Source organism: Camellia sinensis, chromosome 2 (genome assembly GCF_055761805.1).
Source record: "Camellia sinensis isolate YWXY chromosome 2, ASM5576180v1, whole genome shotgun sequence".
Classification (NCBI taxonomy): Eukaryota; Viridiplantae; Streptophyta; class Magnoliopsida; order Ericales; family Theaceae; genus Camellia; species Camellia sinensis.
The window spans coordinates 153,632,340-153,645,455 of record NC_138962.1 but is presented as its reverse complement, the minus strand read 5'-3'; the positions used below and the strand labels follow the sequence as shown (position 1 = coordinate 153,645,455).

The window sequence follows — 13,116 nt, the reverse complement described above, 5'->3', positions numbered from 1 at the left end:
TTGATTTAAACATCGATTTTCCAAAAATAATTATTAGATTTGGACTCTTTGTTTTCACTATTTCACATTGCACTTGTGAAATCAGATTCAGAACCACAAGTGGAGTCTGAACTATAGGGCTATTCACCTTCCGAAATGAGCACGGAAAGTACGCTACAACGACTTCTTAGTCTACTCACTCATCGAGGAGGAACACGAGGAACACTTGCGGGCTGTACTTGAGTTGCTTAGAGCATACAGTTTGTATACTAAGTTCAAGAAGTGTGAGTTTTGGCTCAACGAAGTTAAGTTTCTAGGCCATGTGGTGTACGGGGAAGGGGTGACTGTAGATTCATCAAAAATAGACGCAGTGCAAGATTGGAAGCTACCTAAGAACACCTTTGAGATCTAGAGTTTCTTGGGCTTAGTTGGGTATTACCGATGTTTTGTAAAAGAGTTTTCTAGACTGGCTTCGCCATTGACTAGGTTGACAAAGAAAGAAGTTAGATTTGTGTGGAGTGAGGCTTGCGGAAAGTCATTCCAAGAGCTTAAAATTAGACTTACCACTACTCCAGTTTTGATTATTCTTAAGAGAGGTTTAGGTTATTCAGTTTATTGTGATGCGTCTCGGGAAGGTTTAGGTTATGTGTTGATGTAGGAAGGGAAAGTTGTAGCCTATGGTTCACGGCAATTGAAAACTAATGAGAGAAATTATCCTACGCATGACTTAGAGCTAACGGCGGTGGTTTTTTCTTTAAAAATCTAGAAGCATTATATGTACAAGGAGAAATTTGAGGTGTTTCCGATCACAAGAGTTTGAAATATCTATTCTCATAGAAAGACTTGAATTTGAGGCAAAGGAGGTGGATGGAGTTTATTGAGGATTACGATTTTGAGTTACATTATCATCCGAGAAAGGCCAATGTAGTAGTCGATACTTTGAGTAGGAAGTTCGTGAATAGAATAATGAGTATTACTATTTGGGAATGGGAGATGTTGGGCGTTATTGGTGAGTTTGAGTTATACCTTGACAACTCCGTTGAGTTGGCCACTTTATTTACCGTGATTGCACAAGCAACCTTAGTTAGCCAAGTGATAGAGGCACAACAACATGATCATGAAGTAGAGACTATCCAAGAGAAGATCTCGAGTGGGAAAGTAGAGGGGTTTGAATGTTCATTTGGACTCGAGTGTGAGATACCTAGACTACCTATTTGTGCCAGAGTCTTGTAGAGAGGAGGTCTCTAAGAGTTCCACGATTCACGCCTTACGGTACACCTGAGAGTCACGAAGATGTAACATGACCTTTGCCGCCAGTTTTGGTGGAGGGTGGTGAAAAGAGATGTGGCTTTATTTGTTTTGATGTACCTTACTTGTTAACAAGTGAAAGCCGAGCACCAACGACTAGCGGATTTGTTGCAATCCTTACCTATAGCCGAGTAAAAGTGGGAACATGTCACTATGGATTTTGTTGTGGGTCTTCCGAAGACTTAATGGGATAATGATGTCGTATGGGTAATTGTCGACCAATTAACCAAGTCTGCACACTTTATACTTATGCGCACAAGTGACTCGGTAGACTTTCTTGCCAATCTGTATGTTAAAGACATAGTGCAACTTCACGAGGTCCTGGTGACTATTGTCTCAGATAGGGATCTACGTTTCACGGTTCGGTTATAGTAGAGCCTACAAAGTGCCTTGGGCACTAAGTTGACTTTTACAACTGCCTATCATCCTCAAGCTAATAGACAGTCTGAGCGCACTATCCAAATTCTAGATGATATGCTTCGAGCTTGCGTTCTCAATTTTAAGGGGTCGTGGGAGAGGCATTTTTCTTTAGTAGAATTTGCCTATAATAATAGCTTTCAGACGAGTATTAAAATGGCACACTTTGAGGCCTTGTATGGCTAACTGTGCAGATCATCTGTGTGTTGGGCCGAGATGGGTGACACACTTATGTTAGGTTCGAAATTAGTCCAAGAAATGACAGAGAAAGTTATAGTTATCCGTAAGAGGTTGGTTTCGACTCAGAGTCGTCAGAAAAGCTATGTTAACCAAAGGAGGAGACCCTTGTCTTTAGAGGTGGGGGACTGTGTTTCTTAAAATCTCTCTTAGGTGGGGTTTGATGAGATTGGGGAAGAGCGGAAAGTTGCCTCCGAGATTCAATGGGCATTTTGAGATTCTAGAGCGAATTGGGGAGGTAGCTTATCGTTTGGGCTTGCTATTCCAACTTTTTGGGGTTCGTGACATGTTTCATATCTGTATGCTCCGAAAGTATGAAACTGATCTTTCGTATACGTTGGATTGGACTGATTTAGAAGTATATGAGGATGCCTCGTATAAAGAGAGACCGATTCAGGTGTTAGATACTTGGGATCAAGTCTTGAGGGGCAAGACTGTTCCATTGGTTAAGGTGTTGTAGCGACACCACGAAGTCGAGGAAGTGACTTGGGAGCATAAGGCTGAAGTCTGTGAGAAGTACCTGGACTTGTTTGTTGATATTTGAGTCTTTTGTACTAAATTTCAATTGTGTTGTAATATATATAAACATTATGAATGTTTGGGAGATTTGAGATCAATATGTTTGGGTGGGATTGTTTTGTCTTTATGCTATTGAGTGTGAATTGTGTTGTTGTAGATGTTTTCTCTTGTCATCGTGATCTTGATTCAATTTCGTGGATGAAATTTTCTAGGGGGAGATTATAGCATCCTGGGTTAAGACCCGACCCTTTATACTCCTTGATTCGGGATCTGGTGCTTATTGTGGTTGTCTATGTCCATCATTTTCTTATATTATTGTTTGGAGTGTTGATATTTTGGTTGTGAGATTGTTTGAAACAAGTTAGAAGTTAGTTTTTCAAAAAGGATTTTGCCTGGTTCTTTTCAAGTTTGCTCGAGCGATCTTTAGTTCCTTCTAGTATCTGTGTTTGCAGTCTAAACTTCTGGGTGTAGGGTGTTGTGTCTGATGCTCGAGTGGTATTTCTTTCGCTCGAGTGGTATCTTTGTAGGCCTGAACTATTGAGATGGTGTCATTGTGCGTTTGAGCCATGATTTGGTGGGCTCGAGCGATTCTTTGTGTCTAATGCACGAGCGGTGTTTTGGTCGCTCGAGCGGTCTATGTGTATATCAGTACAGAAAAAGATTTTTTCTTTCACTTTTTGATCTCTCTCTCTCTAAAAGGTTTCTTTATCAGATTTCTTTACACTCTCTATCTAGTTCTTGTCTGAACATCTTTATACACTCAAATTGTTGGTCTCACCGACGTAGTGCTTTGGAAAAAGGTGTAGAGCTCATAGAGGTGAACATTGCAATCGGAAAAGTTCTAGTTTTTGGCTCCGTCAAACTTTGGATCTTGTTCACCTCTCTTTTCAACTTGAGGTAGGGATTTTTTTTAACCCCTTTATATGATTTTTAGCCTTGCTATATGTCCTGGAAAGAGTGGTGATTTGGGAGTTATAGATTTGATTTAGGGTTTGATTTTGATTTGGTTTTGGAAGTATAAAAGAGGAGTTTTTAAATGGGTTCATGGGAACTGTTGCGGAGATGAGTATATTGATAACTTTGGTTGAAATCTTGAAAATCTCTTATTTAAATGTGTTTTTGACAGGAATAGATATTTTTGTTAGAAATCTTCGAAATCATTAGGTTTTGAACTAAGGAAAAAAAGGAGAAGATATTGAGCTTTAGATATAATAATATGAATATATCTGTTGATGATGATAGTTGAATATGTATTATCACTCCTATATTAAGATTATGAAATTATATCTGTAGCTTGGATATTTATCTTTTGTATAAAGATATCTATGTTGAGTTATGGGTGGAGGATAATTTTGGTTGTTGTAGAAATTGAATGAAGATTAGGTTAATTGAAACCAATTAGTCATACATCTTGCATTGAACATTGTTACATATTTATACATTGAAAATGTATTGTTTTGAGCAAAATGGGAGAATATCTTGGTGAATTTGGCTAGGGGGTGTGATTGTGGTATTATCTATGTTGGCTTGTGTGTCCTTAGTAAAGTCCAGAAACCCGTGCGGTTAGGTGCAAATCTTTTCGGTTAATACCGGTAAAATAGCTTTGGTAGTACCTATATAGCCTACTAAATTCCTAGTGTTATGTATTCGCTGCCCTATTTTCTAATTCTCGAAGGTATGGTCATACAAATTGGTTTATAATCATGCCCTCGCATTGTTTTAAAAAAGAAAAGTGTAATGTTTTGGTATATGACATTAATATGCATTCACTATGTGACTTTGTTAAGTATCATATAGTGTGTTAAGGTATTCTCTGCTGAGCTTTAACTCACCCTATGTGGAAACTAACTTTCAGGTGCTGCTGGTGTGCCCCTGCCAAGGACTTAGCTTGGAAGGATCTTGGAGCTGAAGGCTCAATTATTTTTATATTGTAAATACTTTTATCTTAGCCTCGGGCTTTTTATTTGGGCTTGACCCACTTTTGTTGTAACCAAACATCATTTTAGAAATATCTAGCCATGGAGGTATGAACTTATTTGTATTTTTTAAAAAAAAATTTATTTATGTATATCATTTTGTGTCACATGCTATAGATTTAAGATTTAGGATTTATGAGTGTATAATGCATGTGTACCTTTTGTAATGTTTTCAATAGAATTAATGAAAGACTGGAACCTTTTTAGTTTCTGCTTATTTAATGTACATTATGAAATTATCTGTTGTTACATTCTAGGAGCGTTACGGAATGAGTTTTGAGATAAGAACATATGGGAGATTGGGGTATAGGTGATCAATAAATTATGCACCCTAAGGTTTTATTTAGAAAATTGATTTGAAAAAAGACTTGTGGAGTAAAATTAAAAAGAAGCATAAGTTTTTTTTTCACATATTTTTTTTTTCTCTTGTTTCACAAATTCTCACTGCTGGAAATGAGGGTTTTAGCGGCGTTTAAAAAACGCCGCTATAGGTCCAAAAAACGCCATAAAATCCTTTCGTGACGTTTAGCACCAAACGCCGAAGATGCGGCCGTCGCTATAACTTTGTGGCGCTTCAAAAACGTCGCTATATGACTATAGGCGGCGTTTTCTAAAAACGCCGCTAAAAGTTCTACTAATAGTTCCATGACGTCACCATGCTATTTAGCGACGTTTTTAAAACGCCGTCGTATCTCTTTTTAAAAAATCCTTTAGCTACGTTTTTAGAAACGCCGTGACAGCCTTTTTTTTTTTTTTTAAATTGTGCTAATTTTATGTGATTGAACCAAAAAATACTTATAAATAAAACTACAAAATAGCACTAGTATGAAATAATAATTCCCATTCAAAATGCAACATTAATTCACTTTTCCATTCAATTTAATATCTAATCACCATTAAGCACAAAATAACATATCCAAAAATCATGTTTTAGCAAAGACATTAGTAGAGAAAAGTGTTGAGCTATAATGATGGATCCAACTATACAAGAGATGGCAAATTACTACCAAGAAAATTATCCCCAACTCAAAAATATATTCCTGCTTATAACATAAATTTCAAGCTTGGATGAGTTAAATTCAAATTGATGAGAGAGTTCATTGTTAATCTTCACTGGTCTACACGCCTGCATCAGAACATATACTAAAATCAGATTTACCAAAACAAAACAATAACAAGGTTATCTTATTTAAATGCTTCAATCCTTTATTAAATAGCCAATGCTGTAAAATAACTAGCATGTCCCTGCCATTGAGTATATTCAAGTGGCTAGATCCCCATCAGCCACAATTTAATTTATTTGTCCCTCAATAAAAGTGGCATGTGCATGATTGAGTGTCTAGTCCACTATTTGTACTGAGACTTCAGAAGAAAGGGCATGAAATAAGAAGTTGAGTTTGAAACTCAAGAAAACCAGTACGATATTCTAAATTTACATAAATAATAAATTCATCTTTTGGTCATTTAAACTTCACTAATCTAATTTCATTTAATAGAGAACATGAGAAAGAAAAAAATAAGTTTGCCCTTACCAGCACCCCACCCAGTCTTGATGCCAATGGTTTCTTGATAATTCCCAATGAACTGCAAGAAATGCACTTAAGTGAGCAAAATACCATAAATAGCTCAATATAATTACAGCTATGTTGTTGAGAAATTAAACCATATATTGCTTATAATGTAGGACTTTGGCAAGCTAAGAGACCAAGACACATAAGCAGCTGATAATGCAAAGACAATCAATGAAGTATGTAATATGAAAAATCTTTCATTATTGGCAGAATCTTACATTAATGTCTCATATCCATCACATGCCTCACCAACTCATCTACTTTATGCCATTTGATTGGTGAGCAGCAAGAATTCTTCCATGGACCAGTATAATAGTTAGTCCTAATGGGGAGGCTCTGGACCACTTTGCAATCTGCATATTGAAGCATCAAAGTGATCACAGAGCGTGTGCAATCTGCACTCAGAAATAGAGTGATCACAGGCTCTGGACCAGTACTTCACATCTCTCTTTTCTACATGTTATCTATTCTTTTATTTGTTGAATTGACTCACTATTAAACATTAAGCAAACATCATGTCTTAATAGATCTAAAACCTAAACTCTAAACCAAACAGAGTCAGCAGTACTATAAACCTAACCGCATAGGATAACAACTCACGTCCAATACCATGATCCTTCTCCGCCTACGTTTCTCTCTATATCGCTCTCTCTCCCAACTGTGAACTTCCCCTGCTCTCTCTCTCTCTCTCACAAATGTAGTATATACATGTGCTATCAAATACCACCTATAATGACATATACCACCTTTATTGGGCCTAGCTTCTCTCTGATTCTTAATTGGCTTAGAAAGGTACTGTTGGGTATATTGGATCAATTTTTGGACTATGTTTGATAATTATTACCAATTGTAGGGCTCATAGAACTGAAACCAGGGGAATGGCTAAGAGTTTGCAGAGGATTATGCTCTATAGGGCTGCCAAACTGAGGCCAGCTACCTGCCAGGAATGTGGGTAGCAACTCAGTTTTTAAGTCAAAAAGCAGATAAATAAACTAGAAAAAGGATCAAGAAATTATAACTCAAACGAGAAGACACTAACACTCTCACAAACTGAAAAATAAGGGAAATTAATCCCAGAAGGCATTACCTGGAGGGGAGTTGGTTATTGATGAACTCAATTGATGCCTGAAACTTCGAGATTCATCTTGTTCAAGGTCTTGGTTCAGATGCAACATAAGGCTAAAGGTAAAATATGTAACAAGGCAACATTTGTATCAGTTAAACTATTTGACAGACAGACAGAGATCCACTTAACAGATTCTACAAATCAAACACAAAAATGGCTCAAGTTTGACAATAAATAACAAAAAGTAAAACAAAACATGATGTTTGGCAGGGAACAACAACACAGATACACATAATTAATACTTCTATGACTATAGGGGATTTCTAAAAGGCATACGTATATAGAGAACCAATGGTAGAGTAATTAAAAACCGGGAAAGCATGGAAGATGGGGCATTAAATTTTGTTATTCTGTCATTAAATGGATCTCATCAGCTGAGCACGATGCAAACATATAACAGTAGCAAATAACTTCGCCACTAATATCATGTTATCTGGAGCTTTGGGAGAAATATTAAATCATAAGTTCAGCACAGGTGCTGACCTTGCCAAGTCATCAAATAAATGGAAGTCCAAAGAAGAGTTTAAAGTAGAGAAAAAAGAGAGAGAATGATAGCCGAATACAGCAACTATAACGTAATTCTAGATGCTGACCTTGCCAGAATCGAGAGGAATGATGCGAAAACCAGAAGGCAAAAGATGTGCATCATCAGCAAAAGAGGCATCGATAGGAGCAAATATAAGTTCAGCACAGGTGCCAACAGCATTCTCATCCATTCCGCTCCATAGCTGTTAGGAAAGTATAAACAACGACATTAAGCAAGAAGGTTGGGGCCATAAAAAGTAATGGATAAAAAAAAGAACGAGGACTTCGTAAAAATGAACTAGTAGTAACATTTAAAAATATCCCCATTACAAAAAAAAATTCTGTGAAGATATGAACCAAAACTTTAGGCTTGTTGGGGGGAACATGCCCACAGACCGTGATAATTCATGCATTAAATATATGACAAAAGATATGAAGAACCAAAACTTTAGGCTTGTTGGGGCAACATGCCTACAGACCGTGATAATTCAAGCATTAAATATATGACAAAGATATGAAGAACCAAAACTTACTTGCAAGAGAAACATGTCTCTAGGCATTATTGCATCTTCAGGACAATGTCCAACACCTTCCAGCTTAATGACCTCCAATAACTAATATCCATGAAATGAAATGTACAATCTATGTCAAAATTCCAAGTAAATATTCAAAATTTTGGAATAGATAATGAAGAAATCAAGATGAAATTACTTGCCTCTTCATGCTCAATAGTATGAGCCAGTGGCAGAATAACTTGACCTGAAAAGCTTCCAACTCTAGACCCTGGTAAGCTACAGGGACCAACTTTAACAGCTGCAGCTGAGTAAGCATCGATACTATTGTCTGCCCATTCTGACCTGTGCTCCCGCAGGAATCTAAGTAGTATTGCAGGGGGCACATTTTGAAATATAGGAAAAGTGTACAGCAAGATCAGATAAAGAAATGTTAAGCTCGAAATGAGAACATGAATACAGAGAACTAGTAGAAAAGGATTGGGCAAGACTTGCGTTAATAGACCTATATACAACAATTATCTTAATTTACTTCACTTGCTAATATGTGAAATTTCATAACAATTGCTCTCTAGAACAAAGTGGAAAGCATTTGTTATCTTGGGATGACAAAAAAACACAATACAATCTCCAGACATTTTACAAGGTATGATTATTTATAACAAAAATAACTTCCAGTATTACTTGGACAACTCTACAACTCTTATTCAGAGTCTTTAATGGTAGTCTTAAAGTACATCCCACCTAGGCAGTTGAAGATGAAACCTACTCAATTAGATGAGGGCTTCATTCAACAGAATAACCCCTACATAAGTTCATTCAACATCACTACATCTCCTTAGAAATATAATAAAAAATAAAGGAACATAGGTGCACATACATGTTGCCAGTTTAAGAGAAATTTGCAGAGTTACCAAAATATATAAAATAGACATTACGTAGAGGGCATAGTTTCTGGTTACCATTGAAGCATTGTAGCATTAGTATCTTTAGAATTTTTTGTCATCAAGACAAAGTCGAAATTCTGTTAAAAGACATCATATGAGTCAGGATATATCGTAAGAAATAATTCCAAAAACCAAAAACCATGTCAGCAAAAAATGCCTTGCCAACTTGCCGCAATGCAGTGAAGAAGCTTTCCTCCTCTTGACGTGTCCAAGCAGCCCATTGCAGTGTTTGTTTTTTCGCTGCACTACAAACTGCATTCCAGAGGTACAATCAATATTCTCAATTCAGTAACAAAAATGACAAAACACCTCAATTGAGACAAATGATTAGAAACTTCGAAATGACAAGCACAAAATATTACCTGGCTGCTATAATCTCTTCATGATTTTGAAGAACCAAACTATGTTTGTTGATGTTGAAGTTTTAGATCAGTGTCATATCAATTTACAAAATTGGCTTTACTACTTAATATAGGGAAGACAATTTTTTTTTTTTTTTGGGAGGGTTCTTGCTTGGCTTTATGTTTATGGATCTATACACAAAAGAACATGAAAAATCTCATAGAACTCATTTATTCAAATCTTTAAGCATAAATACTAGTATGGTTTTAAGTAGTTTTAATGGGCATTGAAAGACCTCATAGGAAGATGTAGCAAGATTTAGATTTCACGGTAGCCACCTCAAACCCACAGATCTGCTTCATAAATCCACCACCGTTGTAGCCTCAAATCCACCAAATCTGCTCAGTAAACCCACGACTGCTGCCTCGAATCCATTTGGGTTTGATTTCAAAAATCAATTATAGTTAGATAAAGAAATGGGGTTTTATTGGAGAGAGAGAGAGAAGTAGCAACCATAGGTACTGCTTGCTGTTGCTGCAAAGGTGAAAAAAATAGAGGGAGAGAGCTTCTTGTAGCCATGAGAAATGGAGGAGGAAGATGAAAAAAATAAGAAAAGAAAAGGAAAGAAAAAAAGAAAAAGAAAAAAAAAACCTAGAGAATCCCAGCAGGTGGAGAGGAAGGCACATCACCGAGGATGTGAATTGCAAAGGTAGACATAGCCATACTTGGTTTAACACAATGGAGACATACGTAATTCACCGAACCCTGCAACAGTGAATGTATAGAATTTTATTACTAAGTTTAACCAAACTTTTCAGTCGTTAACATAATGGGGAAAAAAATCAATAATACAAATCTTATTTCCATTAGATGTAGGGTGCACTACATCTAATAATACAAATCTTATTTCCAATATCAAAGAACAACCCTGCACTTCAAAAAAAAAATGGTGATTAGTAAATGAAACAGAATTACCTTATGGAAAAAAACAGAGATCTTCAGCCATTAAAAAAAGGGAGGAAAAGAACTTTTTATGCAGAGCTCAAATTCTTACCTACTCCAATCCCAAAAATAAGATAAAATAAATTAACAAAAACTAGATGCAGAACTTTCATTTGTGAAGAAAAAGATGTCAAAAATGTGCAGCCACCAATTTTTCTATAGGATTAAACAATTACTATTTACAAACCCATGAGGCCTATGCTATCTCCTCCATAGACCTCATCAATGTTCCTTGAAACCTTCAAGAGACCAAAGTCAAATTAGGCAAAAAACATTTTGTAACAAAGTTTATGCAAGAAAATAGATAAATCCATTTGAAATAAATAGACCATAAAAATCGAAGAAAAACAAGGCCATTAAAGTTTCATGAAAACAATACCAATTCCTTGCTAAGTTCGACATCAGCTGGGTAGCTGCTCTGCTTGCCGTGGCTGCTCCCACAAAAGACACAAATACTCTTGAACACACAAAGATATATACAATACACACAAACTTAACTTAACAAGATATCATAACATTAAAAACAAAACTTAACTTACATCATTTCTTATTGCACTTTGTATATTGTTCATGTTGGATATGATGTACAAAAAATTCACACCAATTTATATTTATGTTATGTGATTTGTCTAAATAAGCATAAACTGTTATTAACTCATTGCCTGTAGTGTATATTAACCATAACCTGATAGGTGTTATTACAATGAAGACTCAAAATTTTAAAAAAAACTAGTCCCTATAAATTAAACTATGTACAAAAAGCATACACCATAAAATAAAAGCAAATATAGATGAGGGAAAAGGGGTATATGAAGATGGATACCATACATAAAGATGAACAGCTGGAACAAAGAAAAATCATAAAGGTAAAGGCCCCTGTTTCACAAAGAATAAATTCTGCATCCACTAATAGCAAAAACACAGAATGAGCAATATAAACTGCTATGAAAATCTGTCTACATTGTTTTGGTCAAGAATAGGAAGCCTTGCAATATAAACTTAGAGCAAACATCAAAGGTAGTTAAAGTTGAACAATGCTAAAATGCTAATATTGTATCAACAAATTCATGAGGAAGCAATCACTCAAGTTCAACATCATAGCATTACAGATTGAATTCACGATGTGATAACTATAAATTCATATTCAAATGAACACATGGATTCAAATTCAAATCTCTCACAACAAATTTATAATTAAATATGAACTTCATGAGCAGAGAGAGAATTTACTGCATTAAATCGCAAGGGGCAAGTCAGGCAAGAGGAGAGTTGATCCAAACCCTAGGAGGAGATTCAAGATTGTAAACCCTAGGAGAAGAATCGACCGAAGGAAGAGAGAGAGAGAGAGAGAGAGAGAGAGAGAGAGAGAGAAGAATCGATGAAACTGAGATTGGATTGAAATCGAAATTGTGCAGATGGTTAGTAGACGATGCAGATGGTGGTGGCGGTGGCGGTGGAGCTTCGAAATCAAAATCATTCTGAGATTGGATCGACCGAATGATGAATCATCGAGCTGAAGAAGGTTGAATCGAGTTGAAGGAGCTGAAGGACCTACAGAGAGAGAGAGAGAGAGTGAGTGAGTCAGATTTGGGGGATCGGTTTCTATGAGACTGCAGAGTTTCTCAGGTTGAAATAAGTTGGTGAGAGATTTGAGGGTTTGGAGAGAGCAGCAGTGTTAAAACATTCCAAGGCGCTTTTTAAACGACTTCTATTACTTAAAACGGTGCCGTTTTAATTAAAACAAAATGCGACGTTGACAAAACGTCGTTAAATATTATAAATAGTGGCGTTTTAAAAAACGCCGTTAAATAAACGCCGTTAAATCATATATTTCCTGTAGTGTCTCATTCAATTTCAAGATTCAAATCAGTCTAAAAAAATAAACTAACTTCGTAATTAAATATAATAATAGTTTTAAAATTTTATTTTAACAATTTACAAAGGATTCAATTTTTGTAAATTAGTGATATCTATTTTACTTGAAAAGATAAATAATATTTTTTTTCCAATAGTATTTTAAAATTCAATAAAACACATTAATAATAGATAAGATCTTATGCAAAGCCCGGGCATCTTTCCTAGTCGATCTATAGCTATATCTATGTGTGTATATATATACACAATCACTGGGGTCTTTTGGGAAGTAGCTTTTTACCTAACTTTTAATCTTTTACTCATTTTGGGTCACATCACCTCTCACATTTTTCACTCACAAAAAGATAAAATAGACTAAAAAAGTCAAAAAGTCAACTTTTTACCAACTTCCCAAAACACTCCGCTATAATATAAGGGAGTTGAGGCTCTTTGAACAGTGATTTCGCTATTTGTCAGAAGGCTTCTGCTTTGTCATATTATGCCCAAAATTACCTTTGTGTTTAAGCATCTAAAATACATTTAATTGAGGGTATTTGGATCATTAAATATTTGATGGCCTCACGTGACCTCGTGGAGTTCAAGTGAAATTACATTTTTGCCTTTACAATGTCAATGTGGCACTAAGAGATTTGCAATTTGTTGCCCCTATTTTGGAATTTCACATTTATTGTATGGAGAAGTTACTCATTGGTCCTGGAGTACAATCACATGGTGTCCTAGGTGTGTTATGATTGGTGGAGGGAATAAGGCTTACGGTTTTGTGTCGAGTGATTATGAAAC

The 13,116-nt window shown here is 35.9% G+C and overlaps 1 protein-coding gene and 1 long non-coding RNA gene across 7 annotated transcripts; both read right to left on the bottom strand.

Moving 5' to 3' along the window:
• Nucleotides 1-5,286: 5,286 nt before the first annotated feature.
• LOC145820393 (protein MEI2-like 3) lies at nt 5,287-7,412 on the bottom strand. 4 transcript variants are annotated; one of them, XR_014361841.1, is made up of 4 exons: nt 7,095-7,412; nt 6,226-6,944; nt 5,969-6,020; nt 5,287-5,562 (listed from the first exon to the last, which is right to left on the bottom strand). XR_014361841.1 is itself a non-coding variant. In XM_082915834.1 (4 exons), the coding sequence occupies exons 1-4, from the start codon at nt 7,180-7,182 to the stop codon at nt 5,547-5,549; spliced, it is 249 nt and encodes an 82-aa protein (XP_082771960.1). In that variant the 5' UTR covers nt 7,183-7,400; the 3' UTR covers nt 5,287-5,546. The 4 variants fall into 4 exon arrangements, 1 of the variants encoding a protein (XP_082771960.1); XM_082915834.1 differs by having other exon boundaries at nt 6,852-6,944; nt 7,095-7,400; XR_014361839.1 differs by lacking the exon at nt 6,226-6,944 and having other exon boundaries at nt 7,095-7,381.
• A 319-nt stretch (nt 7,413-7,731) lies between these two features.
• LOC114280252 (uncharacterized) lies at nt 7,732-12,333 on the bottom strand. Of its 3 annotated transcripts, none has more exons than XR_014361837.1 (4): nt 10,111-12,333; nt 8,374-9,993; nt 8,192-8,272; nt 7,732-7,861 (listed from the first exon to the last, which is right to left on the bottom strand). It is a non-coding gene; the product is annotated as an uncharacterized LOC114280252 (long non-coding RNA). The 3 variants fall into 3 exon arrangements; XR_014361838.1 differs by having other exon boundaries at nt 8,374-10,224; nt 10,435-12,333; XR_014361836.1 differs by having other exon boundaries at nt 8,374-12,325.
• Between the last annotated feature and the right edge of the window lie 783 nt (nt 12,334-13,116).

What these genes read in the sequence shown, in the direction of transcription:
- LOC145820393 (XM_082915834.1), bottom strand. Translation starts at nt 7,182, where the DNA reads ATGTTGCATCTGAACCAAGACCTTGAACAAGATGAATCTCGAAGTTTC. An exon ending in AATAACCAACTCCCCTCCAG is followed by an intron (nt 6,945 to 7,094) that starts GTAATGCCTTCT and finishes CATTCCTGGCAG; the next exon opens with GTAGCTGGCCTCAGTTTGGC. An exon ending in TTCTATGAGCCCTACAATTG is followed by an intron (nt 6,021 to 6,851) that starts GTAATAATTATC and finishes CATTTCTTGCAG; the next exon opens with TTCATTGGGAATTATCAAGA.